This window comes from Dermochelys coriacea, chromosome 18 (assembly GCF_009764565.3).
Source record: "Dermochelys coriacea isolate rDerCor1 chromosome 18, rDerCor1.pri.v4, whole genome shotgun sequence".
Lineage (NCBI taxonomy): Eukaryota > Metazoa > Chordata > Testudines > Dermochelyidae > Dermochelys > Dermochelys coriacea.
The window spans coordinates 6,171,246-6,198,990 of record NC_050085.1 but is presented as its reverse complement, the minus strand read 5'-3'; the positions used below and the strand labels follow the sequence as shown (position 1 = coordinate 6,198,990).

At 42.7% G+C, this 27,745-nt stretch overlaps 1 protein-coding gene across 3 annotated transcripts in view; it reads left to right on the top strand.

The window, feature by feature from the left end:
• Window positions 1–26,301, top strand: part of FBXO42 (F-box protein 42) — a 73,059-nt gene extending 46,758 nt beyond the window's left edge. Inside the window, exons 5-12 of one of the 3 annotated variants that reach the window (XR_006276301.1) lie at window positions 14,813–14,866; window positions 15,449–15,602; window positions 17,660–17,770; window positions 18,646–18,742; window positions 19,956–20,012; window positions 20,540–20,656; window positions 20,924–22,354; window positions 23,827–26,301. Coding sequence is in view for 2 of the 3 variants with exons in the window: in XM_043499806.1 (XP_043355741.1) it covers window positions 14,813–14,866; window positions 15,449–15,602; window positions 17,660–17,770; window positions 18,646–18,742; window positions 19,956–20,012; window positions 20,540–20,656; window positions 20,924–22,039 (1,706 nt within the window). In the remaining variant the exon portion in view is untranslated. Of the gene's footprint in view, window positions 1–14,812; window positions 14,867–15,448; window positions 15,603–17,659; window positions 17,771–18,645; window positions 18,743–19,955; window positions 20,013–20,539; window positions 20,657–20,923 lie in introns of all 3 variants that reach the window. The other 2 variants (XM_043499806.1, XM_043499807.1) reach the window with 2 other exon arrangements.
• Window positions 26,302–27,745: the final 1,444 nt, after the last annotated feature.

Here is a 27,745-nt window from a genome sequence, read left to right as displayed (position 1 = left end):
TCTGCTCCCATTGCTCCTCTTTGCTGCTTTTGAGGAGATGGTGTCTTTAGTGTATGCTTTTTTGTGACCACCATAAGGGGTGTTGGCAAATGGAATGGGCATTCCATCTTTTATTCCTCAACATGGTGCATCGATTCCATAATGTGCGGATCTCCAACAGTATACAACAGTCTCTGCTTTAAGCAGCTTAGACCTTCATACAGATTCTACCTGTGTTTACCAACAACCACACTGTAAAGGCATGCAACAGAACATGCTTTATATAGTGTGGACTGTGGTGTTAGGGAAATAGTGTTCAGTTGTGATGTGTGCTAGTTATTGGAGCTCCTTGCCACTGGCAGTGTGCCTTATGTGGTAGGAATGTTTGTTGCTCTGTTTAGCAGGACTTGCCCAGATGAAAAGAAAATGTAACCGCAACCAGAGGAAACGAGGAGGGAAATTGTTCAAAAGGAATCAAAGGTTTTAAGCAGTCTTCTGTTTTTCTTGGTCGTGTTGGGGGATCTCAAGGCCTTTTCTCCAAATCACCAGGATGCAGAGAGGAAATCAAAGTGGTCGATGCATTGAAACAGGTTCAAGTCCTGGTAGAGTTGATTTAGCCATTCATCCGAGAGTAGATACATTGAGTTCCATGCGGTGTAGTGGGTAGGTCTTTCAGATGAGATCTCAGACATGGGGAACCTGTCTATCCTGTGGAGATTGGATCCCAGGACATTTTTTGTAAGAAGAGGAACTTGCCCCAGTGCTCTTAAGGTGGGTGGGAGAAATTCTCCTTCCCTCCGTTGTATAGTGTGGTTTGCACTGATTTGCACTTTGCTCCCCAGAGGGGGCTGTATATACATAGAATGTAAGGTGCTGATTTTCCTTTAGGATGAAAATTCCTGTGTAAATATTGTATAATATATGTTGGGAGACTTCAACCTGAACACCCCAGTGCTTTTGTATAATTAGTCTTGGTCCCTGTGATAGCATATGGATTCTGTATTTTTCCATAGGGTCTTTACACTTGTGCCCCTCACATCAGATCACCCTTTACTCTTAGCTGCTCTCCCCTCATATCTCTTCCCTTATGGAAAGGGTGCTGAGTGCACACAAGTACTGTAACTGATTAGATTTTAACAAAGGAAAACATTAGAAGCTGGAAGAAGCTTCCTACCTGATGGCAACAATTGTAAGGACCAGCAAATGTGTATGTATGGGAATGGGGTGGCTTCGACATTCCAAAGAATACTTTCCTAGTTAGGGACAACGCTTAACAGTTAGTTTTTAATCAGTGTTTTTAATTTAATTTTTTTTCAAAAGAAATACTTCAATGCTCAAATCAGTGCCAGCAGCCCTTCAGTATCAAACAAGCATGCACATTCCATGGGGAAAGGCAGTTTTGATAAGGAGAAGGGTTCTGGGTTACAATCACATGGATAAGTGTTGTTAATGAGAAATATTTCAAAAAGTGTTCAGCAAAATACACCTACACTGCTTTTCCCTGTGGAAACTAGCAATGTTGTGCCTTTGTGTAAGAGTCCTTTCAGTTCATCCCGTGCAGGGGCAGAGGCTAATTGTCATGAGAAACTGCATTCACCTACCTGCATGTCCTCAGCTAATGAAATTATAAATGCAAAGAAACACTCTTCAAACTCCTTTATTATGTTGACTGCCAGAATTATTCATGTTTCTGGGAGGTCGTTTACATTACCAGAAACCCTCAGTGTGAATTTTCAAGACAGCTGACCCTGAAGAGCTGCTGATTCCCTTCCCGAGCATTCATTTAGTGCAGCAAAAGTAATTTTGGAAATCTCTTCTTGTATTCAGCATCTTATCTTTGTTTCTGAAAGTTTTTGCTTTTATTTTCTTAGAAACGTATACAAACAACCAGAGAGCCCCTCCATAAGACTTTATCAATGTGGTTGTAGTAGGAAGGAATGAAAAATAACTTGTTACTTTAACCTCCTCATATTTAGATTCTGACAGACAAGGTCCATGGGCATGAATCCCTCCAGAGAGTAATATAAGGATTTTTCCCACTATTCCCTTCACAGGCCGCCTTGTCAGAAAGAGAATGGTGTAAGGAATTTTTTTGCTACTCCTCTCTTCCCCATTTTCTCCAAGTTAGCATGTAAAGATTCCTATGAACAGGAAAAGGAGGAGGAGTACTTGTGGCACCTTAGAGACTAACACATTTATTTGAGCATAACCTTTCGTGAGTTACAGCTCACTTCATCTGATGCATGTAGTGGAAGGAGGGTGACTATTCAGGGTTTTTGGAGAGTTGTGTAATGCACACTCATTTAAAACATGACCTCAGGTTACATGAAAACATGGAAAATATTGCTGACAAGCATTTTATACCAAAATTGGGGAAAACTATTTGTGTTCATGTTTAGTAAATGAGACCAAGCTTTTCAAAAATAGGTACCTAAAGTTAGGTTCCTAAGTCCTTATTTAGACACCTAAACACATGGCCTTATTTTTAACAGTGCTGAGCACCCAGTCACTGCCATTGACTTCACTGGGAACTTCTGAATATTCAGCACTTCTGAAAATCAGCCACTTGGGAGCCTACCTTTGGGCACCTGTTTTTGGAAATCATGGCCGAGGCCTCTACTAAACTGCTACTTACACAGCTTTCTAAGAGGCTCCACTTGGAACACTTTGCTTTTTGTTGGTCTCAGTCAGTTGCCTTAATCCTTCTAGATTTAGAAAAATAAATTACAAAAAAGTCTTACATACAACCCTTAAATATTTAAATGTGCTGCTATTTATTATATGGATTGCCCTGGGAAGAAAACTGATCAGCCTAGCAGATTGGACCAGTGTCCCAGCATGGTGTGAGGATCAGTGTACTCAAGGAAGCTGTCTTTCAGGTGAAAAATGAATCCCCAGGCCGTGAGCAGTGTGGCATTTTTAACTGGATTAGAAGCATTTATCCCTGGATCTTGGCCAGATTCTCACCCTGATAAACTGACTAAATTCCCCATGCAATTTTATTTGCATACTGAGTTCATTTCCTCTCCTAAACTGTTACATAGTGTTACTTTTAGATACCTGTATCCCACCCCAGAGGTGGCTCTGCTTCAGTGGTGGAATGAAGAGATACCAATATGTATCATACCTATAGTACAGATGTTTTGTTGAGAATTAATTTGCCAACATTTGTAAAGAATATGGAGATCGTCAGGTGAAATGGATTAAAGAATCTCAGAATGTTGTATGCCACACAGTGAGGCCCTTCTAAAATTCTATGGCATAATGTTTACTGTGGACTGCAGAGACACCTATTGGTAAGAGTAGAATAGATCATTTGAAATAATCATACTGCTAAATGTGCTTTAGTATTGTCTGGTTTTGCTCCATGAAGTTAAAGTCCTTATTATGCCTCTGTATTAGTGATGCTCCCTAATGTTGGTTGAATATATACATTTGTTCTAACTCTATTTTCATGTGTGTATTAATTTTTTATTGAGGGGAGTGCCCTTTGGAATGAAATTTCTTAAGACAAAGACTATTGTCCCAGCATATTATAGAAAAGTCACGTTATGATCATGATGAAATTGGCAAAATTAACAAATGCTCATGGATCACATGCAAAGAAAAATACCCTTTTTCAATAAAAATAGTTGAGATTAATTATACTAGTATGCCTTTAACCAGTGCAAAAAATTAAATGCTAATATGTAATAGTGTTTTCAAACTAAAAATATATTTACCGATCAGTATTATATCTTTAAAGAAATACAATAGACTGTTCTGTACTTCGGTCACTAAAAGGGGTCTGTTTAAATTGTTTGGTTTTTTTCATCCTTAGTTATTTTAGTTACTTTAAAAGCATTTTAGTTTTTTACTTGTCCATCATCAAACTTAGGAGGAAAATTCATTAGAACTGATACATGCATCCCGAATGAAAAAACACTAGCCTAAATCTGGTCTGTTTGCAGCCCAAAGGTGAATTTTTGCATATGGAAAAATTCAAAGAGCTTTATCTTCAGCAGTTTACCAGAATAGGGAAAAAAGTGCATTTCATGTTCTAAGAGAACTGAAAGCCAAAAAAAAAGCATTTGGCAATTTTTTTTGCTAAAAGGTGTGTGGCCACTCAACATTTTTTTAGGGGGCGCGGCAATTTGGTTTTAACGGTAAGATTTACAGATATGAACCAAATGCAAAAATTGTGTCCAGGCTTGGATGCTGAAATTCCCACACTCCAGCATGTAGTGTGTTTCTGGAGCTTTTTGCTAGGGTCTGTCTCCAGGTACATCTGACCTGTACATGCTGTGATTCCCATTTTCTTGCATCCCTCCCCCCAACACTTATTTTCATCCATTCTAATGAAAGTGCAGAGCACCAGATCCAAAAGCACATGAGCATCTGTATATTTAGAGTCCTCCAAGTTTCCTTCAAACTGGAGCAGGTACAGAGAAGGGCTACTAGGATGATCCGAGGAATGGAAAACTTGTCTTATGAAAGGAGACTTAAGGAGCTTGGCTTGTTTAGCCTAACTAAAAGAAGGTTGAGGGGAGATATGATTGCTCTCTATAAATATATCAGAGGGATAAATATAGGAGAGGGAGAGGAATTATTTAAGCTCAGCACCAATGTGGACACAAGAACAAATGGGTATAAACTGGCCACCAGGAAGTTTAGACTTGAAATCAGACGAAGGTTTTTAACCATCAGAGGAGTGAAGTTTTGGAATAACCTTCCAAGGGAAGCAGTGGGGGCAAAAGATCTATCTGGTTTTAAGATTCTACTCGATAAGTTTATGGAGGAGATGGTATGATGGGATAATGGGATTTTGGTAAGTAACTGATCTTTAAATATTCAGGGTAAATAGGCCAAATCCCCTGAGATGGGATATTAGATGGATGGGATCTGAGTTACTATAGAAAATTCTTTCCTGGGTATCTGGCTGGTGAATCTTGCCCATATGCTCAGGGTTTAGCTGATTGCCATATTTGGGGTCGGGAAGGAATTTTCCTGCAGGGCAGATTGGAGAGGCCCTGGAGGTTTTTCGCCTTCCTCTGTAGCATGGGGCATGGTTGACTGGAGGGAGGCTTCTCTGCTCCTTGAAGTTTTGAACCATGATTTGAGGACTTCAATAGCTCAGACATGGGTGAGGTTTTTCATAGGAGTGGTGGGTGACATTCTGTGGCCTGCGCTGTGCAGGAGGTCGGACTAGATGATCAGAGTGGTCCCTTCTGACCTTAGTATCTATGAATCTATGAATAAGTTCAAATAAACGGTTGTTTGTTTCAGTGACAAGAAGTTGAAAGAACCATGGTGTCCTTTTCTTCTTTGGCATCATGCTATAGGTAATTAATGAACAAGCTTATTTGAATATGCAGTCAAACAGGATGTTAAGGAAATATAAGGTGATGGTTGAGATGCTCTCTCAGTACAAACCCATGAAATTTAATTTAATTGGTTCCCACTGCAGCTATAACTCAGCAACATTGTACGTAAATGATTCCCTGTAACTTCTCTGATTTTACTGACATGGACTGAAAGAGCCAAGAGATTTCGCTCATTGCTGTAAACCTACTCAAGTCAGCAATCCCTGTACAGAGGGCTTGAAATGTGCTGCATGATGCCAGGGATTGTATAGCTCCTGCAGCCTGTGCAGTCAGGCTGTGCATGTAGAGCCATTGCTCTCCCTTGCTCAGGGTTTGGTTACAGTATATGTACAAAGGGGTGGAGTTACATGTGCTGTGGAAAGGAGCTTCTCTTGACGGTGTAAAAATGTAAACCACACTGTCTTGTTGACGGGTATTTTGTGTGCAATATTTCTCTTCCTCCCAAGAGGAAATGTTCCTTTTGAGACGGAGAATAAAACAGAGCCGTGAACTAGCAATGCTGTTCAGTGGGATGGCTGTGGAGCAGAGAACCGATTGAGTGTACCCATCTGCTCAGCAGCACACACCCAACCCCCTTCCCGCCAATTATTTTTATATTGGCACTTGGTAGTATAATAAAGCAATTTCCATTTTCTCCATGTGCATCCTTAAGGGAAGATGAGCAGCAGGAGCTGATCAGTCCTCCATCCCCACTTCAGATCAGAAAGCCTTTAATTAGCCCCAACATTGCTTTGTGTAGCATTTTCACTATTACTCAAATCACTTGAATTCTATAGAGTACAATATCAGGCAGAAAAAATATGGCAATTGAACAGAGCATTGCAGTAAAGGGTATTTTTCTGACTGGCTTTCTGCTTCTACACGCAAGTTGAAAGAAAGCTTAAAACAGTACTAATCTCAAGAAATTTAATTCCTGCTTTGCTATTAGCTGTCAAGTTGATTGTGTTTTATATGGAATACTTGGTGACCGCTTACTAATGCTCACGAAAGCTTATGCACTAATAAATTTGTTAGTCTCTAAGGTGCCACAAGTACTCCTTTTCTTTTTGCGAATACAGACTAACACGGCTGCTACTCTGAAACTTAAGGTTTACTCAGCGCTCTGTTGGAATGATATTACTGACGAGGGGCAAAGAGACGAGTTAGTTACGTTACAATGCTCATCCCAGACTAGTGCTGAAAAAACCTTTTCCCCACACCATCACACATTCTGTGTATGCTGCGTGTTACAGAACAACTAGTTTACAACTGCCTTAGATGACAAATTGGGCGGGAGGGACATCCGGGGTCCTGTTTACACTAGCCTTGCTGTCACTGCCCCCAAATGGTATTGCAGCAGTGGGAACATTCCTGACAAATGTTAGTGTAACAAGCCTCATGAATCCAATTATACAACTTAGAGGGAGTCGGAACCTCTAGTAATGACTATCAGTAGTTTTCTGTTCCCATTGGAAAGCCTGGGAATCTCCCCTTTCCAGTGGGATAGAACCCATGTTTCTAGTTCTGCACATAGGGTGGCAAGATATCAGACCTTAAATCCTTCACTGAAGAAAGTCTGAATATTCCTGGGCCTCGGGCCAGTATAACTCTTTTTGCAGGGTGGGATGGGAGTGCCATACTTGAGTGAGTGGGGGGGGGGAGAGAACCCTTTCTCTGAATAAGCAGCTGTGTTTTAATGTTGAGAGGTGTGCTGCATATTTATTTAGTAAGATCGATGCCTCAGTTTGCTTTGTAGCAAATGACCAGTTAGGAGCTTGGGAAAGGTTTTATCCTTCGCTCTTACACACCTCTACCCTGATATAACGTGATCCGATAGAACATGAATTCGGATATAACATGGTAAAGCAGCGCTCCGGAGGGGCAGGGCTGCGCGCTCCGGTGGATCAAAGCAAGTTCAATATAATGCGGTTTCACCTCTAATGCTATAAAAAATTTTGGCTCCTGAGGACAGCGTTGTATCTGGGTAGAGGTGTACTATAAAGGTACTTGGAATTTCATATACTGCTAGTTTTGTGCAGGTGCCTTAGATGCATTAGGCAGGGTCCCTGCCCTGAAAAGCTTATGGTTGAAATGGATTCTGACTATATTGTGAAGTTGCAATTCAGAACTTGTTTAATTCTTTCTATATTAAACTAAATTCCCATGTGAGATGCTCCAGAGGGCACACCTCTCTCCTTTTCTCTACACTGTGAAGCCTGGGAGCAGGAGGAGCAAATTAAGTGGGTTTTTTTCCTAAACCCAGATTACAAGGGGCATTAAAAGAGGATGGCGCTGCAAAGGAGAAACTGAACAATGCTTTCTTGACTCTTCCTTTAGGGTCTTTGTGCTGAGAAGACCCAGTCTAGGCAAGTAGTAAATTCATGTCTTTTGGGACCACTCAAAATCTCAATGTTTGCCTAGTTTTTAATGTCTCAGGACAGAAATAGGAAGGGTGATTATCAGGCACTGGGTACAAGGGAGCTGAATATTTTGAATTACAATATTTCCCAGACCTGTGGTTCAAGACTGAGTTGGACCTATAGTTTATCAGTACCCTCAAGGAACGTTATGGAGATTTCCTCTTGACTTTCCTTCTCCTAGCACTTCCCCTGTAGTATTACCTAATTCTGATGCTTATGTTGTGATCACCAGGAAACTTCATTCTCTGCCAGTCACTTTGCTTTCTGACCTCTGAACTGCTGCTCTCCCAGGCTCGGACACCTCATGTTGTCAGTTGTTAGAGCTCCACTCAGCAAACTGCTTGGGAAAGGCTTTTGAAGAGCAAAATGTGGACTGGATCATGAAGGCAAGGACTTATGGATATCAAACTGTGCTGAAGTCCTTATGATGTTGAATGCAGCACACCTGTCCTTGGGACCAAGCTATGCCCCATATGGCAAAGATGAATGAAGTTCCATGTGCGAGGGTCTGAGATCCGGCTTTTTAAGTATTGTCACTGTGAACCCAGCAGTCAGTGTAATAAACATGGGCTTGAACATCAGACCAGCTGTTAAAGATCATTCAGAATTAGTGCAATGGATTTCATTGTTTGACAAGTAGCACTGGAGAACAGGAGTTCTGAATTTTGTTTTCCGGGGGTGTGCATTATTTAAGCAGTAACTTGACAGTTGATGCTTTCTTTGGGGAATTATTTGGGATGGTGTTTTAAGAGGTTGAAGGCAGTAATTTCAGCCGTGCAAGTACAACACTCTCCATCAATGTGCACAGCTTGTTAAATCTCATATCTGTTATAAAATTGATTGACAGCCACTCAATTTGCAGGTTTTCCTGGGAGGAGTTGCTATAGGGTACGGGTGTTAGTTATGAGATGAATTGCACAGAATCGGTCATAAGAAATGAGCTTTTCAGAATTGTTGCATAGTTGTAGCAAACTTACTGTAAAAACACAGGAGAATTTTGATTAATTACATTCCGTTGCAGTTGCTCATATATTGCCATTGGCCGATTTCATAGAAGGCCAAAAAGCTTGGGAAACATCTGCATGGATTAACAATGGCACAGAATGTTGCTTCATGTATCTGATTATCCAGATTTCATCATCAGTTCTCATTGGTTTATATCCTTTCTTTGAGGTAGAGGGCAAGGAAGTTTAGTTAAATTTGTTCCAATGACTTTGTGTCTGATAACATTAAGTGCATGCAGGGTTAAGTGCAGGATTATCCTGAAGGGTGAAATCCATGTGGATATGCACGCCTGTTCAGAGTTTCTCCCATGGAAAATCTGGCTTCAAGACAAGAAGTTTGGTTTTATTTTCTGCAATTTCACTGCTCTGATTGTACTGTCTTATGCTCCAAGGTTTATCAGTACTGCTCTGCTTTTACCAAAATGGCAGTGTCTGCATGTATTGAGAAGTCACCACTCCCTGGTCCTTCAAACTCTGACACTTCCAGTATCCCCCCTGAATTTTAGGGGGTTATTTTGCTGTCTTTCTAAGGCCCAGCAGCATGTTGGTGGCTTCTCTGCAAATGCTTCTCCACCTTTACAATTCGCTTAATAAAAGTTAGAGGTAAAATAAAGCCCATTTCTCTGCCAAGGCAGGATTGTTGCTTTTCTAGTGTCTTGTCCAGTTTTGTTTTCAGTGTTCTTTTTTTAAAGGCTGTTGGCACCAAGAACTTTCCTTTTCCAAGAAGGAGAGAGTGGGTGTCTACATTGCATTTGGGAGCAAGCCTGCCAGTGTGGGTTCGCCGACGTGTGGTAATGTACCAGCACACTAAATAGAACTGAAGAGACAGTGCTTTGACATTGCAGCTTAGGTTTGGAAGGCCACCGCCCGGCTTCAGAGCCTGCACTCCAGGCCAAACAGTCACATCTACACATTTACTTTTAGCGCACTAGTGCGAGTCTGTGACCTAGGCTGAGAGGCTCACTTCCACACACTGTGTAGGCATATTGGGACATGCCTGGATGTCTCTAAAGCTGTTAAATGAACTGTAGGGATTTGGGAACCTGTGAGATCCTGCTGTTTTTCCGGAAAATTCTCACCCTCTGCTGAGTTACTGTTCTCAAACAGGTGACATGATCAATAGCGCTGGAGAGGGGTGTTGCTAGAGACCCAGTTGCCATGCATGCTCTTCCAACCATTAAACAAAGCTCTTTCCAAATATGAAATCGTAATCTAGACTTGGAACCTCCCTAGATAGAAAGTCCACAAAGTCTCCCCTTAGAACAATCTTATTTTCTCTTATTTAATTTGTCATCATGAAGGCCTCACTTCATGGTGATTATTCTGTGGCCTGAGGAGCTTCTCTGCTCGCCCTTCTGGAGTCATACTGGTAGAAGGACAGAGCTAGTTTTGAACTTTGCACGTCACATGCTACCACGATGTAGCTCTGAGACTACTAGACTGTCCATACCCTAAATGTACTACAATACATGTATTTTAAAACATTGAAAATACTTGCAATATAAGCTTCTGTCTTAGATAGGTTTCAGAGTAGCAGCTGTGTTAGTCTGTATTCGCAAAAAGAAAAGGAGTACTTGTGGCACCTTAGAGACTAACAAATTTATTTGAGCATAAGCTTTTGTGAGCTACAGCTCACTTCATCGGATGCATTTGGTGGAAAAAAATTTTTTCCACCAAATGCATCCGATGAAGTGAGCTGTAGCTCACAAAAGCTTATGCTCAAATAAATTTTAGTCTCTAAGGTGCCACAAGTACTCCTTTTCTTTTTGTCTTAGTTTGTGATGGGACTCTGTCTTGACTAGAATCGCTACAGCTGGGCTGCTGTAGCACTTGAGTGTAGTTGCTCTCTACAGTCACAGAAACAGTTGTCTCATCGCTGTAGTTAATCCACCTCAAGAAGTGGTAGCTAGGTTGGCAAAAGAATTCTTCCATCGACCTAGCACTGTCTACACTGGGGGTTAGGTTGGTTTGGCTATGACTCCATGGGGTGAGGATTTGTCACATCCTTGAGCAAAGTAGCTGGGTTGACCTAAATTTTCAGCTAGACCTGGCCTCAGGGAGGCTAGGAGTGTGGAGGGGGAAGGGGGAGGAATACTTCTCAAAGCATCCCTGGAGGCTGGAGAGTGCCTCTTTGAAAGATTCATGTCTGCTTCATGAGTTGGCAGATTCATCAGTTGAAAATTAAGTAACCAGAAGCCTGGCAGAAACATCTCAGCAAGCAAAAAGGTGCAAAGCCTTGTATCCTTGAAATGTTTAGTCATTGGTAGGCCCTCTGCATGCTGAAATCCTTACCCTCAAGGAAAAGGATCCAAGAATTGTGCTTCCCATAAAGACTCTTTACATCAGTATCAGTGGTGAGCAGGGTTGAAGCAGGAAGTATACAGAAGTCAGCACAGTCAGCTGATGAATGTAGCTAGTAATTTATTCTAAAACAGAGCCCACTAGATCTGTCTGTGGTTGACAACTCACCTTGTAGTGCAGCGTTTCTAAAACTGGGGTCCACGGATCCAGGGGGTCTGCAAGCCCTGCAGATGAACTCCTCGTCCTCTCTGCCAGCACCTCCTGCACTCTGGGGAACAGCTATTCAGGGCGCACTCAAGGGTTGGGGGAGGAATCCTGTCTGGAGCCACCGGCCCCACTGCTCAACTCCTCCCCCTCCCTCCCAGTGCCTCCTGCACACCTTGGAACAGCTGTTCCCCAGCATGCAGGAGGCGCTGGGAGGGAGGGAGAGGAGTGGGGATGGGGCACGCTCGGGGGAGGGAGCGGAAAGAGAAGGGGCAGGGGTGGAGCAGGGGCGGAAAGAGGTGGGACAGGACCTTGGGGGGAAGGGGTGGAGTGGGGATGGGGCCTGGGGCTGAGTGGGGGGTTGGGGGTCCATGAAAAATTTGAAATCAAAATGGGGGTCCTTGGGTTGCTAAAGTTTGAGAACTGCTATGTGTCACTCTGCTTCTAACAGACAAAGTCATAAAGAGAAATAAGCCCACCTGTGTTGAAGAACTTGATTTTTGCCTTGAAATGCTGTTAAGCAAATTTTATAAAGCTGTTCGAAGGAGTTATTTTGCAGCTCCAAGTATTGAGCCTGTCCCTGTGACATTTTTGATGGCATACTTCATCTTTGCATTCTGCACGCTTGAGACTTGAAGTCAGGAAGGCTGCCTGTCAGCTCCCTTCTTTGGAGTGCACAGTCAGAACTCTTGTTTCATATTCTTCTCAAAGAAGCTCCTGACCTTTTCAAATGCCTGAACTTGCAAAGTGACATGGGGAGTCAGACAGCCAGCCAAGGAGATTGTGTTTAGTTTATGGTGTGTTTAGCATGTTGAGATGAAGTCATTTTCAGATTAGCGTCTATCACGGCGGTTTCTCAGTTGCATTTGTTAGCCTTTTCTGTACTGGGGACTTTTAGATAAAGAATCTGCTGCTACAAGGTGCAATGTGGTTATTCCATTGCTCAGAACAGAAACAGCCTTCTGTCACCCCCTTGCTTGGTCAGCTTAATCAGTGTAGTGGATGTGTATTCTTCTGTACTTTGTTTTTCACAGCTGTTCTCTGGTTGATGTTTCCATCTTCACATGAAACCATGAAGAACTGTCTCACATTTATCTGGTTTCTAGATTAACTCTTCTGAAAGTACTTTCCTGGCTTACCAAATTGTGATTTCTCCTTCGTGTCAGAATAAAACCTCACTCCAGTAATGCACCTGTTCGCCATCTGTTAGTAGACCAAATGTCTCAAACGGTTAGGGCCAGTGTCTGCCCCCATGGACAGGTGGACAACTCCTGTTGATGTGGTTGGGGGTTGTGTGTATCTGAGTCAGGAATTTGACCTTCAGGTCATAGCAGTGACAAGATTTGTCATTTTACCTGACTATACGTTATAGAGGAATCAAGTCAGTCTGTTATCTTTTTGTAGTGATTTCTTCCCAGGTTCCCAGCTCTTAGCACACTTTTTTTTTTTTGTTTCAAACTAATTTCTGACCCATTTTAAGAACTGATCAGAATGCATCTTTAGCTTTGGAGTTGGTACCAGCATATTAATTGCATACTTAGAAACTGATCAGCCTTTATTTAATATAGAGTAATGCTCTATTTTTATATTATTCTCCAATAGAAAAGAAAGATGTATTTGCCTTTCTAGTGGGAGATAAACTTTTGCTAAATATCTATTGTCATCACCAAGCTAGGGGTTTAAGCATATACCATATTTTAAATCTTTGTGTTGGGAATCCATTAATTCTACATTCACCTGGCACCGGTGATGTAAGAAGACAATCTCCTTGGCTAGTTCCTTAAGACTGGTGGGTTCTCGGAGCTCTTAATGCAAAACAGTTGTGTTGGGAAAATTTAATTTTGTACAGCCAAGTAATTAGCTATGAAAAGTGGATATTAAGAATTTGATCAGTGGCATAGAGCAATCAAATCTGAACCACTTCATTTTAGTCATTAAGGAAACTAAATATTTTTGGAACTACTGTAAATATATTTTAGTGTGTGAATTACCATTTGGGCTCCATGTTTTTTCCCCCCTTTGTCCTCCATTTGACAGCAACAGCAAAATGTGCTCATGTCTGGAAAAAAGGATCCTGGGGCTCAGGGGACAGTCTGTCGTCTTGTTTTGTGTGGGGGATGCTTTCACGTGTAGGCTTCGAACTTCCTGTCACTTGAGATTCAGGCTTGGACTAATGGCTTTGCACAGCTGTAGCACCTTTATATCCAAAGCTCTCAAAGCATTTTACAAACATTGAGAGAAGTTTCACAAGTCCCCTGTAAAGCAGGAATGTTTAAATAGCTGTTTTCACTTCTCAAAAATAGTCTTGGTTCTGTGTCTCATTACCTACTGAAATGCGCCTCTGTATAAACTGCTCTATTAGGATTCAGAGTAGCAGCCGTGTTAGTCTGTATTCGCAAAAAGAAAAGGAGTACTTGTGGCACCTTAGAGACTAACAAATTTATTAGAGCATAAGCTTTCGTGAGCTGTAGCTCACGAAAGCTTATGCTCTAATAAATTTGTTAGTCTCTAAGGTGCCACAAGAACTCCTTTTCTATTAGGATTGTAAACTAATTAGCTTGGGTCCGTTAGCTCAGCATTTTAGATGGTAATAGAACATTTTTGGCCAAATGCATGAGCCTTGCCTGGAATTGCACATCAGTTTCTGCAGTCAGGCTTGCTTAAGTGTGCATTTCTAATTTCTCTTTCTAATTGTGGGCACAGTTAGGTTTTTATCCTTGCTTTGTGTGGTGTGTCTCCTTACAGATTGTCATTATGACCTTGCTACAGGGTACTGTTGTGAAAAGGTGCTAAAAAGCTTCTCTGCAAAGTACAGGGAATCACTTCAGATATGGTGATTGACATGGGATTATTTGGGGGGAAGTGTCACTGTGTCTATTCTGTGTGGGACAATGTTAGTACTTGACTGGGAAGTAATCCAGAATGTTTTATACCTCAGATTGTTTTTGTTCAAGGTCACACATGGTGCAGCACCTCAGCCTGTTAGCACAAGGAAGGTTTGTATTTTCTCAGTGAATTGTGGCAGGTTCCTTGATGGTTCAAAGGGATGTGATCCTTTTCTAACTGTTCTTGGGAGAGGACTGTGTCTGCCTTGGAGAAGTCTATCTCTGGCCAGTTCAAAAATAGTCATGTTAAGAACTAATTCTGAGTAGTATGACAAAGACAAGGTGTTCAAAAAAAAAAAAAAAGGTCAAGATTATAACTTTTATAATTTATTGGGGGGAGGGATAGCTCAGTGGTTTGAGTATTGGCCTGCTAAACCCAGGGTTGTGAGTTCAATTCTTGAGGGGGCCATTTAGGCATCTGGGGCAAAAATTGGGGATTGGTCCTGCTTTGAGCAGGCGGTAGGCCTAGATGACCTCCTGACATCCCTTCCAATCGTGATATTCTGTGATAACGAGTCAGTTCAGTAATGTACTGGTAGCGTGGAGTGTGAGGTGAGATCAATGTTTGTTGTCTGGTTTAGTAAAATAGAAAATAAAAGCCATCGGATTTTGGGTAATATATTGCAACAGATTTCAAGCCCAGGGATACAGCCACTTTTCCCTCTCTTTACATGCAGCAGCAGTACAGCCCAGAATGCCTCCTCTGAGCTACATAACCAAGACTGGTACCAGTAAGCCTTTAGAATTTTAAATGGAGTAAATCTAAGATAAGATAACTTGTTAGATAAAGTGCTTCATATTGTAAGAATTCTCTCCTGCCATCTGTAACCTGCAGTCTGCCATTGCTCCAGATTCTGAGATGTGACTGTTAATCCCTGCTGGGAATATGTAGGGTTAATTTTGCATCTTCCTAGTTCTGTAAAATGAGATTCATAATATGCTGTGGCTTGTAAGTACCCAGGAAATATTCCTTGGGGAAAAGTTACTAGTTATTTGGAGATAATTATTGCTTTTATTCAGCACTAAAGCAATAATTTAAGGTGATATGTTAGAAAGCTAGTAATTTCCTGTCACTGACTGACAGACGTTTTGGCATACGTGAGATGTGCTTTCAGGCTTGTACTAATTACGATGACACAAATTGGAAATAGCTTTCTTCCCATGCTCCCTCCTCTAATTTTGTCATCTTTTCCTCTCTGCCTTTTAGAGGGGAGGTTCCATTTTTGTCACATTTCAGTAAGATCCGCGCACAGCTTGGCTGCTGTTTTGAAATGCCGTTTGCTAACTTTTTTCCTTTCTCTGCTCCCCTCCAGGTTCTTATCCATCACCTAAGGCGGGGGCCACTTTAGTGGTGTATAAGGACTTGCTTGTGCTGTTTGGTGGGTGGACACGGCCAAGCCCCTACCCTCTGCACCAGCCGGAGAGGTTCTTTGATGAAATACATACCTACTCGCCTTCCAAAAATTGGTAAGAGAACATCCTGAGAGTCTGGATTGGAAATATGCCTTTTACCTTGAAAGTGTATCCATACACTCTGTCTATTCATACAGAGCTGCTCTTAAAAGCTTGGCTGAATCCCTCTGACCGACTTTGCTTGTGGAGACATAGGAGGAAGGAGAAATGAACATTCCCTGATCTTGGGTTAAATGTCCTGAAGCTGTTGTGACCCTGGGTAAAATATCTAGCGAAGTAATGTGCAGAGACCTGAAGAGCCAAGAGTCCTATTAGAGCTCCCCCGATGACCATAGTTTCCTTATTTTCTTAAGAGTTGGAACTAAAATGGAACTAATCCATTTTTTTTCTTAACTTCTTGCTGCTGAGGCTGTATAGGTGCACAGTTTGAGAGTAGAAGTAAGTACTTGGAACACGTAGTTCATTTGATCCTACATTTTGATTCTTATGTCTTTTTAAAAAAAAAAAAAAAAAAAAAAAAGCTAAACAGTATTTAACACCTAGGGATTTTACTTCAAGTAAAAAATTTGAGGGGAATAAGATGAAGAAAAGGGACATGTGGAACAGAAGAGGAGGAACAGACGAAGTCTCGCATCCCAGGTGGTATTTCGGATTTAGCTGGCAGAGGTGGGGGTGTCATCTGTATCTCCCTTGTATGGCCCCGTCTGGTCAGGACATATCTCAGGATTAGGATGGAGGAGGTCTGGGGTCACAGGAGATGGTGGCGAAGCTTGCTCCAGTAGCCAGTTCAGGCAGATAGACTTCCTATTTCTGAATTGCTGCCTGCTCTGTCATCCTTTAAGATTAGCTAGGAACATCAGAAAAATATATTAAAGATGGTTCGCAAAACTCATTTTCTAGCCCCCCCCCTTTCCCTGAATAAGTGCTCACTTACAACTTATTTCCATTCAGAACTGATGTATATGAGCTAATGCCTTAATAAAGTAGCGATGAATCCTACCTCTGTTTCATATGGGCATTTAATCACCAAAAGGCTCAGTTATCTATTGCAGTTGTGGGCAGTGTCTTTAGTGTGCTGTAGTTAAATACTTAATGATAATAGTTGAGGACAAATTTCACTGAAAATACCAGTACTACCAATTTAAGATCCTCTTTCCTTGTCATGTTAAACAGTTTACAGCAAGCTAACATTTTCAAATACTAGCTTTTAGTCATATTTGGTCTTTGTAGAAGTTTTTTCCATAAGGTTTTCTTCTCTGTAATGTCTTTTATGAACCTGCTGTTTCTTGTGATATTATTTAGACTTGAACTAATTCTTTTGAATTGCTGATCTCTCTGCTCTTCAGATTGCATAAAGGGCCTTTCTTTTGTGTTTGCCTGTAAAGTGCTATGCCCACTTAAGGAGCTAGAAACATGTTTCCTCCCCAAAGGGATTTATTTGGTACAGATCTAGAGCCAAAAAGGAAATGTATTTTCTTTTCCATGTTGCTAGCGTGTTCTCTGACAACTGACTTTCCCAGCACAACTACACTCCAGTATGAGCTGACGTGCCTTGGCTGTACTTTAGTTTGAAAACAGTACTACATATTATTATTATTATTTATTATTATTATTATTAACTTCAGACCGCTTTTGGTTCCAAACTAAACTTCGTCTGCCCTCCATTCAAATAGTGTTGCTGGTTCTGATACCAGAGCATTTAGTTAAAATGCTCCATCTCAGATTTATCCTTTTTCTGTCTTTGTTGTTTGCGTCATCACCTTCTGTTATTTCATGTTTATTTACGTTTTATAAATCCCTGCTCTTTGCACTCTTGGTGGCCTCTGGTATTTGATACATAACAAATGATACAGTGCCCCCCTTTTCAATAAGACAGCGTTTAGATCTCGGGGGCTAGAAATTGCAACACCAGAAAGTCATGAGCCAGTGCACTTTCTCAGGAGGCAGTTTTCCATTTAAGGGTGTAAGACTGTTTGTTTCTTAAAAAAAAAAAAAAAAAAAAAAAAAAAAAAAAAATTGGCCATTCGCCTTTTTCATCTCTGGAAGAGAAATCTGAGGGGAATTTGTAACATAATTCACAGAGTTTAATATATCCTCACCTGTTTCCTTAGGTGGAACTGCATAGTGACAACACACGGCCCCCCTCCCATGGCAGGCCACTCCTCTTGTGTAATAGACGACAAAATGATTGTCTTTGGAGGTTCCCTAGGATCTCGGCAAATGTAAGTCTATACCTTTTTTCCCTCAGAGGTATTAATGGGAATCCTGTGAACATGAAAATGAGGAACAAACATTGGGTAGGGTCAAGTACGGTGTGGGCAGAATTGATGCAAGCTTTCCACCCAGAGTTGTGACAGTGCATCATAATCCTACCCTCCCCCTCTGCTGTGCCAGTCTCTAGAGCTGAGCTTGTTCATTTTGTTGATTCATGCCACGTTGTGAAGTTGATCAGCATCGTTTAGTGAAACCACTGAGCCCACATGGAGCTCCAGTGAAGTCAGTGAGGCTGTGTGCCGTGGTCCACTCGCATGGAGGCCTAGACTTCCACTTGGGAGGATTCGAGGTCAGAGTGGCTCTTAAAATGAAAGTGAATTTAGTGGTCTCAGCTAAGGGCAGTTTATTCACTTCGGAGTGCGCTGCATCAGCAAGCTCCGTTCAAGAAAGTGCCATGGACTGGAATAAGGGAGGGGAAGTCAGGTTCCTGGCGCATGGCTTCAGCTCTGGGTGGGAAAGCTTGTATTTATGAAAATACTAAATTGTGGCGTGTTTGTGAAGCCTTGGGCCTGCTGCTCCCCACCTCCCCATTGCTGCCCCGTCTTGGAACAAAGCTTAATTAGTACTTGATGCATGCTCCTGATTGGCTGCTGTCCCATTACTGTTTCCCTTTTCTGTGGTAACCCGTGTGACACACCAATACACACACATCCCCTGCTTGTGGGAGGAATGAGTAGTTTAACTCTGCTAATGTGCCCTGAGGTTTGAGCACTACTGTCTAATGAGAACAGTGCTGCAGTCTTCCTAACTGTTGCTTATTTGAGATCCCAAGGGACTGGGTCTCTGTACCTCTGGTTCCACGTTTGTCATCTTGTCCTTGCAGGAGTAATGACGTCTGGGTTCTGGATCTCGAGCAGTGGGCTTGGTCCAAGCCAAACATCTCTGGGCCTACCCCTCACCCACGTGGCGGCCAATCTCAGGTGACTGTCTCCTGCAGTTATTCAGCAAACATTGCAGTACCTTGCAGGGAGCTCTACAAGGAGCTCTAGCTGCCTGCACGAAGTATCAAGGATAAGTTAGAGAAGCAAAATCCCATCGCTCATTTTGTGATCAGCTTCCCATCCTCACCCGAGGGGCTTCTAAAAAGTAATTCCCCCTTTCTAAGCCATCTTTGCAGTCTCAGCATGCCAGGCCTTTGCCCCCTTTCCACCTATTTCACCACTTTGAGAGGATGCATTTTTAAAACTTCTTGATTTTGAGCCAGTTTGTAAATATCTTCGTGTTTTGTGCATGTGCCAAGACTTGTGATTGACATGTCTAAAAAACAAACCTTCCCATTTTAACATTTTGAGCAAAATACTGCAGTCTGTCTCAACATATAAAGGATCCATTTGTGCTTGCCCTGTGCAGGACCCCATGTATTACTAGACTCACCAGATTTCAACTGACATGGACAGTGCCCAGTAAGATCATTAGTTCTCTGGAGCCCTATCTTGACACCCTGCATAAGCCCTACAGCATGCATGCCAGAGCGCCGCCCCAGATTCCCTATCTCCTGTCCTGGGAATGACGGGGAGGGATAGCTCACTGGTTTGAGCATTGGCCTGCTAAACCCAGGGATGTGAGTTGAATCCTGGAGGGGGCTATTTGGGATCTGGGACAAAAATTGGTCCTGCTTTGAGCAGGGGGTTGGACTAGATGACCTCCTGACGTCCCTTCCAACCCTAATATTCTAAGATTCTGTCTGACTTTGGTACCAGCAGGGCATTGATACTGCTCTCCTCACCGTACCACTCTGATAGCTTGGATGATAGGGACCATATAAATACAGACCGTGAGCATTTGAGTGCTAAATGAACAGAGTTAAGTTCCCTAACTAGTTCCCTCCACTTGGCAAGTTGCATTTTGACTCCACCTCCTGGATTCATTGTCCATGTATATTAGGTGGAGTCACAAAGGTGCCAGAGTTTCAGACAGGCTAGTGAGAGAGAGGAGAGGATGCTCTAGCCCTTAAAGGAGGTTCTGTCAGTAGGCTGAGGCAGGAAGGATATGATGGGTACATTAAGGGAGCTAGACGGGGATGTTGCTTTGCCTAGAGTCCTGCGAAACCACACAGCTTCATGATAAAGCAGTGATGGTCATGCTTAAAATATTGTTGTCTTCCAAATCTGTAATACTTTTTTGCCCCTTTAGATCATTATAGATGATGAAACCATTTTAATCCTTGGTGGTTGTGGCGGTCCAAATGCAGTAAGTATATAAAGCGTGCAAGCACGAACACCAAATGTGTGCCCCTTCCTTGTATGACACAAGCTTCTGTATACGGCCATAGTGGTCACAGTTGCACGTTATCACAATAGCAGCTCCATAGGTCAACTTCTTGGTGTACTGCAGAGCAATCTTGACTGGTGGGCTTGGCAGCTGAATTGTAGACTTCATGTAGTTGTCACCTGTGCTATAGTTACCCATAAATAACTCATAATAAAATGCATTGCAGGTCTTTAGCACCCATGCAGGAATCTCAGAGCAGTTTACAAACACGACCTCTGCGATAGGCCAGAATTAGAAATTGGATGAGAAACTTAAGGCACAAAGAGGTGATTTGCCCTTGAAATCCCAGTCAGGGATAGAACCCGGAATACCCATCCTGTGCTTTCATTTCCAGGCCAGGATTCCTTGCCATCTGTAGGAAGATGGCTTCTGGAAATCTTTGCTTCTGGGGAAGATCTCTCTGCACTAAGCCTAAGTTTCTGGTTTTGTCACACTTTCCTTCGCAGCTGTTTAAGGATGCTTGGCTACTGCACATGTGCACAAACCCCTGGACATGGCAGCCATTGAAAGTGGAAAATGAAGACCATGGAGCCCCTGAACTATGGTGTCATCCCGCATGCAGGGTAAGGGGGTCGGAAATGGGGCAGGGTGGTATTACTAAGAGGAATTTGTCATGAGGGAAAGCTTATTTATTTGAATCAGATCTCCTGGCTCGTTAACATGATATGGTCTCTGCTACGGTGTTCTCATGTGGAATATCCCGTGACTGCTGGTTCATTGGATGTTTAGTTTCCAGCGTACGTTTTTCACCAATGCACTAACACACCCATAAGGGTTTAGGAACATCTCTGCAGCAGTTTGTAATAGTGTGCTCATTTTTTGTCTTTTAGGTGGGACAGTGTGTTGTGGTCTTCAGTCAGGCTCCCAGCGGGAGAGCTCCACTTAGCCCCAGCTTGAACTCTCGCCCGTCTCCTATCAGTGCCACGCCACCAGCCCTGGTTCCTGAAACACGGGAATACCGCTCTCACTCTCCAGTCAGGAACGCCGATGAAGCTCCTTGTGTGAATGGCCGCTGGGGCACCCTGAGACCTAGAGCACAAAGACAGACACCATCAAGCTCCCGGGAAGGGAGCCTGTCCCCATCCAGAGGGGATGGGTCACCTGTACTGAATGGTGGGAGTTTATCCCCTGGAGCTGCAGCAGTAGGGGGTGCCTCATTGGACAGTCCTGTACAGGCCATATCGCCCAGCACACCTTCTGCTGCTGAAGGATATGACCTGAAAGTTGGACTTTCCCTGGCGCCGCGACGAGGATCGCTACCAGATCAGAAAGATCTATGCTTAGGGTCTGTAGATTTGAATTGGGATCAGAAATCAGGTTCCGTTAGCTGTCAAATGGATGCTGTGGACAATAGGACAGTTGGTGGAAGCATGAGAAATCCCCCAGAGCAGACAAATGGAATCCATACCCCACCTCATGTCACTAGTTCCCTACCAGGGGCGGTGTCACCAGGTGCACTCCGAAGAAGCCTGGAGGCTGTCAAGGCCCTGTCTTCCAAAGGTGCATCTGGTTCAGCAGCATTAAGTCCTCCTTTGGTGTCTTCACCAGGATCCCCTGGTAGCCAGAGTGGGAGCAGTGCCGAGGTGGCGCCAGCACCACGCCCAGGCTCCGCCCAAGGGGATGGCCATTCCTTACCTCCGATCGCTCGTCGCTTGGGCCACCATCCACCGCAGTCTCTGAATGTCGGCAAGCCTTTGTATCAAAGCATGAACTGCAAACCCATGCAGATGTATGTGCTAGACATTAAAGACACCAAGGAGAAAGGGCAAGTCAAATGGAAAGTGTTTAATAGCAATTCCGTGGTGGGGCCACCAGAGACCAGCCTACACACTGTAGTGCAAGGCAGGGGGGAACTGATCATATTCGGTGGCCTAATGGACAAGAAACAGAACGTGAAGTACTATCCCAAAACAAATGCCTTGTACTTTGTGCGAGCAAAAAGATAATGTGGCAAAAGCTGTTCAACCCCTTCCCTTCCTGCCCCACCCTCTTACCATGGCTTTCTTTTTTTAACTCTTTCTCTGTCACGCAGGCATTTAAACTGTGAACTAGGGAACGACAAACCAATAAAATCCAAACACAGTTTCATTGCTGCCCTCCAGTTTCCAGTCTATGATCCTGGCTCTGGGCTTGGTTCAGAAAGTCCTATTTTTAAAAAAAGAGAGAATATTCTGTTTACAAATGGGGAGAAATCTCCATTCCAGTGGGATGAATTGTTGCTGTGTTCTAGCAGGAGCTTCACTGCGCCTTATCTTTTGCTGGTAACTAGACCAAGAATTTGGGGTGAGTGAGTGGGAAAACTTCTAGGATCCAATAACTTGTTTAGAATTTTTCAGGAGTATAGAGGGCCCTCCTCTCTCTCTCTCTCCAATTGCAGTTCCTATAGGTATGCTGGTAAGAATGGTCTTCGAAGAACATACTGAATAGCTGCAGGCAGGAGGCTGTGTGCTTGTATGCACTGATAAATACCCATGCTTATCTGCTGAATGTGGCTACATAATGAAAATAGCGCTTTTTTTTAATCTACCAGTATTGCAGCCATTACTGTAATCCTTAATCAGCAAAATGACACAGATGCCTTTTTTCCTAAATGCTTTGGCCTGATAGTACTATTCTTGTCCTATACAATGAGAGAGTTAGAAGGGAGAAAGGACAGTTTGACATTGAAATGCCAGGATCATCCAGTATTAAATTTATACGGCCCACCTTAGTATTCCACCGGGTAAAGTCCTGCACTCCAATCAAACCAACAGCTTGGATTGATGACTTTGGAACCCCTGACAGTCTTGAGTTGCAAGCTGCCGAAATACTGCATACAAATACATCATTGACGTTGAAAACAGTAAATAATGGAAGTTACAATTTTAGAACGATTTGTACATGCATGGTTAGGATGTTTTATAAGAATCAGTGGCTATGTGCATCCTTAAGGCTTGACTTCTAAGTTTTCCCCCCCATAAGATTTTGTTCTGGATCCTTTTGTTATCTTGAGAGTGCTCCACTCTGTACTTGTACCTGTGCAGACAACTGTCCTGCGGGCACTGGGATGTCTTAGATCATCTTTGCTTATCAAACAGAAAACGTGTGTGTACAAGTTCAGATTGCTCAAAGTACTTAAGCACATGCTGAAGTCCTGTTGACATTAAGCATGTACTTAAGTGCTTTGCGGAACTGTAGCTACACAGACCATATTCGATTCTTTTTCATAGCTTGTTTGAGCTAGTAATATATGCAGTTACTACAGTTCAAATTCCCTGGTTCATGCTTATATTAAAGTTATCCTGATGGATAATGCATCAGAAAATAATATTAATCCCAAATAACATTACAATTATATCAACCAACCAAAGCAAGGGAAATTCAGATGTAAAGCTGCTGCTCCATCCTTTACTACAGATATTACGTTTTATCAGTTTGCTACTCCTTCAGTCTTACTCCAGAGTGCTTTCTTTTCAATTACTTTGAATTTTTTATAGCTTTCTTTGAGTGTACAAGACATTTTGGCAGTCACTGAACTGGCAAATTTTAGTCTGGAAGGGATTTTTTCAGCCAAGTTACAAATACCTGCAAAGTAGGGGTTGAAGTGGAATGCTGTCCCAGCATTAACAGCCTCCAGGGTAATCACTGATGCTGAGAATTCAGTTACCTAAATCAACAAAGACTTTAGTTCAAATCAATTCCGATTCCTTTTAATGTACACTTTTGGATGAATTCTCTTTCCTTCCCTCTGCAGCTTGGAAGAATTGCAATTGAGATCGGCTGATCCACAGAGGGGCACCAGTTTGCCATAGGTTTCTTTCACTAGCCTGTGATCCTGGCTGCTTCTGAAGCCTGCAGTTTTCATCGGACATTGTGGATTGTTAAATCTGTTGGCCCCTGTTCTGCAATAGGCTCCACCCACACACGGCCCTGTTGTAGTTGCTGGGGCTTCACACATTGCAGGATTCAAGGTTTATTATTTTTATGGCTCTTTCTAAAGCGAAAACTACTTGTTGCTCACACCAGCAGGTTCAGAAAGTTGGCAATGCTGGTTTAAAAAAAGCAGGGGGAGGGACTGACAAGCTAGGCTGCACAATGTCTCATTAAACAATAACGAACTAGAAAATACACTTTGAAGCCAGTACCCAGACCTGCCTGAAAGTGACCTGCCCCTGCGGTACACCACATTGTGGTGGTAATACTGTCACTGAAGCACAAAGCTCAGCTTTCCCTCATTTCACTATATCAGGATAGTCTCCAGCTTTGCCTTGGCCAGGCAAAGTTGGGGCTGTTCAGAGAGAGGAGCATTTAGTTAACTACTGAGCATGCATAGTCCTGAAGTGGTGGTTGAGCGCTGAGAAAACGTTCAGAAACTGCCTGCATTCCTTGAGCAGACTAATCACAAAATAAATCTTAATACATGTGTGGCATAAAAGTAGGAAATCCTTTCCTAATCACAGTGAAACCTGCACAGTGGGAAGATCTTTGATAGTTGTCATTGCATTGGATGTACCATGAAGTGGCTCCTTTAAGATTTCCAATATGATTTTGTTTGGACTTTTAACTGTCTCCACTGGGCCACTGAGTTTTACTGGACCTTTGGTGGTCGCTTAAGACAGTCTTCTAAATCTAGAATCACAAGCCTTTTTAAAGGGAAAAAACCCTTCTCTAACTTCAGTATTCTTTCCCATTCTGCCCCCGCTGAGAAGGTATTTGTTTATTCAACAAGCCACAAATGGTTTCTTTGAAGCTGATGGTTTAAAAATGAAAGAAATCCAACCATGGCTTTATATTTATCTCCAGGCCTCCAGTAAAACCTGCCTCCGTTAGACTGAAAGGCACTGAAGGTACCTCTTTGTACACTGCATTTTCAGCACACAGTCTCCTTCAATTTCTGTGCTCATCTTGAGTGCAAGAATCAGTTTTGTAAAATGCAAAGATTGTGGTGGGGTGGTTTGAAATCCTTTTACGGGACAAAACAAATTCAGCCACTGTTGGTTTGTTAATGCTGGACTGGGTTTAATGAAAACCTGGTCTATCTCCCAGATCCTCCAGTGTCACTTGAGCTTTGAAAAATTGATTTGAGGGTGTGAGCTATATTTGAATGCACCTTTAATGCTGTTATATAGAATGTTTAAGTCCAGCTCTGATTATATTTAACATGTAAGCAGTTTTGTCTCAATTAAATGAGACATCCCGCCCTACAGTATCTTTATCAATATTTAAAATGTTCTTCTTGAAGCTTTAACCCCTGCCATGGCTGCAGAGGGGCCTTTCACAATGATGGCATTGGGTTGACTGCTGTTGCTTAATGTAGCAGAAGTGGGTAGCCAGTGTTTGGGGTTTTTTTGTTTTTGTTCCTCTGCCCCAGCTTGATCAGAACTCCATTGTGATTTCCCTGTACAGGATGAGATTGACACGTTTCATTTGCATGTCTGTCTTTCACCCAGGGTTGTTTGAGAGCAAAACCTGAAAGTTTTAAAAAGCCAACTGCTAATGAATTTACACTGTCTGTCACTATAGGATTTATACTCTTCCCCACAGACGCACACATCATACCCCAGCCCTCAAGTGCTTGAAGTTCACTGCAGAAGATAACTGTACAAAGTGACATAGGAAGTGGTCTGGGTAATTCTGTGGGCAATTATCATAGCTTCATACCAGGTTGCAAGCCACATGGAAACTGTAAGGGGTCTTCCCGGTCTTGCTTGTGCATTTCCCAATTCATATTTCCATCTGTTCTAGTCCATGTGGTGATCCTGGCATGATGATGTTTCACTGCTTTGCTTCATTTGTGGCCTCTTTACCAACACATTCATGTTCTGCTAGGTCAGCAGACTGGAGTGGAAGGACCCAGGAACACACAAAGCAGCCCCTTTGCCTTTCCCTCCTCTGCCCTGTGTGTGTTGCAGAAGGCATGTTCTGCATGGTTTCAACATGGCTCCCAAAGTGGTCTCTATGAATGACAGAAATGTGGGTCTTTATTTCTTCCCCCATCCTGTCCCCAAACAAACAGGTTTCATGTAATACGCACAAAGTGTGATCCAATGTAGCTGGTGCTGTGACTCAGGTGTACGGGATGACTTTGCCCAATTCGTCATTTTAGGCTCATCCAAGTGTAGGAATGAAAAGTGGATTTCATTGATATTTAAATGTGTAAATTTCATTTTTGTTAATGTTTTCCCCAATGAATTTTTAGCAATTTAACAAATAAATAATAATAAAAAGATGGCTGGCAATTGTTTTTAAATGACTGGGTTTTAAATCTAGCTTTCATGTAAACTGTATATTGGTCCAGTGGCATCTGTTGGCTTTCTTCCCACATATTGCTCCCTCTGTGCCGTTTCCCCCCCTTGTCCTAAGGGCTTGTTGCTATGACCGACAGCAAGCAAGCCTTAAGGGTTAAGTTTTGAGATTTAAATTGAGACTGGGAGGAGTTTTGTTGTTTCAGTTAAATGTATGTTTCGTTGCACTGCCTTCCCTTACAAGAGGACAATACAATTCCTTTTGCGTAAGTGGACCGGAGTCAAGCAATTCCTACTGTGAGATCCTCAGCGCCCTTTGGTTGGCTCTGTACCTTGTTATCTCTGATCCTATGCCTTGTGAGGCCGCTGGAGGGGCTATGACCTCGCATCATGAGTTGTCTTTTTCCAATTTCTCGGCTGCCCCTTAAAAAAGGGCTTAACACAACTTTGAAATAACTCAAATGACGGAGGCTGGCTATTTTCAAAGGAGCCAAAGGGATTTGGGCACTCAGTTCCTATTGCAATTCAGTGGGAGTTGGGGCCCAAGACCTTAATCCCCCACCCAGTGAACTCCATGGTGAAGCTCCCCTTGACTTCATTGGTGCAAGATCTGGACCCAACTTGCTTAGCCTCTCTCAAATCTCACCTACATTCTTGCACAGGGGCACCGTGTCCAAATACAGTGAAAACTTGATCTAGTTTATCAGGCAAACCTGATACCCTTTGTCTCATGGGGTGCTGGGTGACTACTTTCGGAGTTCCTAAGCACCCAGTGATGTGCTGAGCCCCATTCACTTCAGTGCGTCTCTAAATCAGGGCTTGAGTGCAATTTTTTTTTCTCCCTTTTCAGGACCATTTACTAACCAATTCAGACCTTTCAGAAGGCACCATGGCAGATTTTGTGGTACATCCAAGATTGAATTCTGAAGGGCGGGGGAATTATACCCCCAATATACAATTAAATGTCCAACAATAAACAAAGTGATGCGGCAAAAACATGCAGCGCATCCCTATACAATGGGGGAAGATTTTTCAAAGGTATAGATGGCAGGTGTCTACTTTTTGGTTTGGTTTTGCCTCTGAAAATTTCCCCATGGGTCTTTGGTTTTTACCCATCTAAAGGGCAAGGGCTTAATTAAACTAAGATGCATGTTGATGTGGGTCATGTGTCGTGCTAAGAGGAGCAACTGTCTGATGGATAGTCACTAGTACAGGCTTTTCTTCTGCTCTGCGCTAAGGGAAATGTTCACGAAACTTGGCTGTGATGCATAAGGGTTGAGCCATTGTTTTTTCTAGCGAGTGACAATGGGAAATGTTACTGTTTTGAAGTTTGTAATGGAAACCCCTTTACGTAAGAGGAAAAAGAGGGAATGTTATCACAAGCCTGTCTTTGAAACTCCTGCTGTTTGTGTACCTCTGTAATGATCC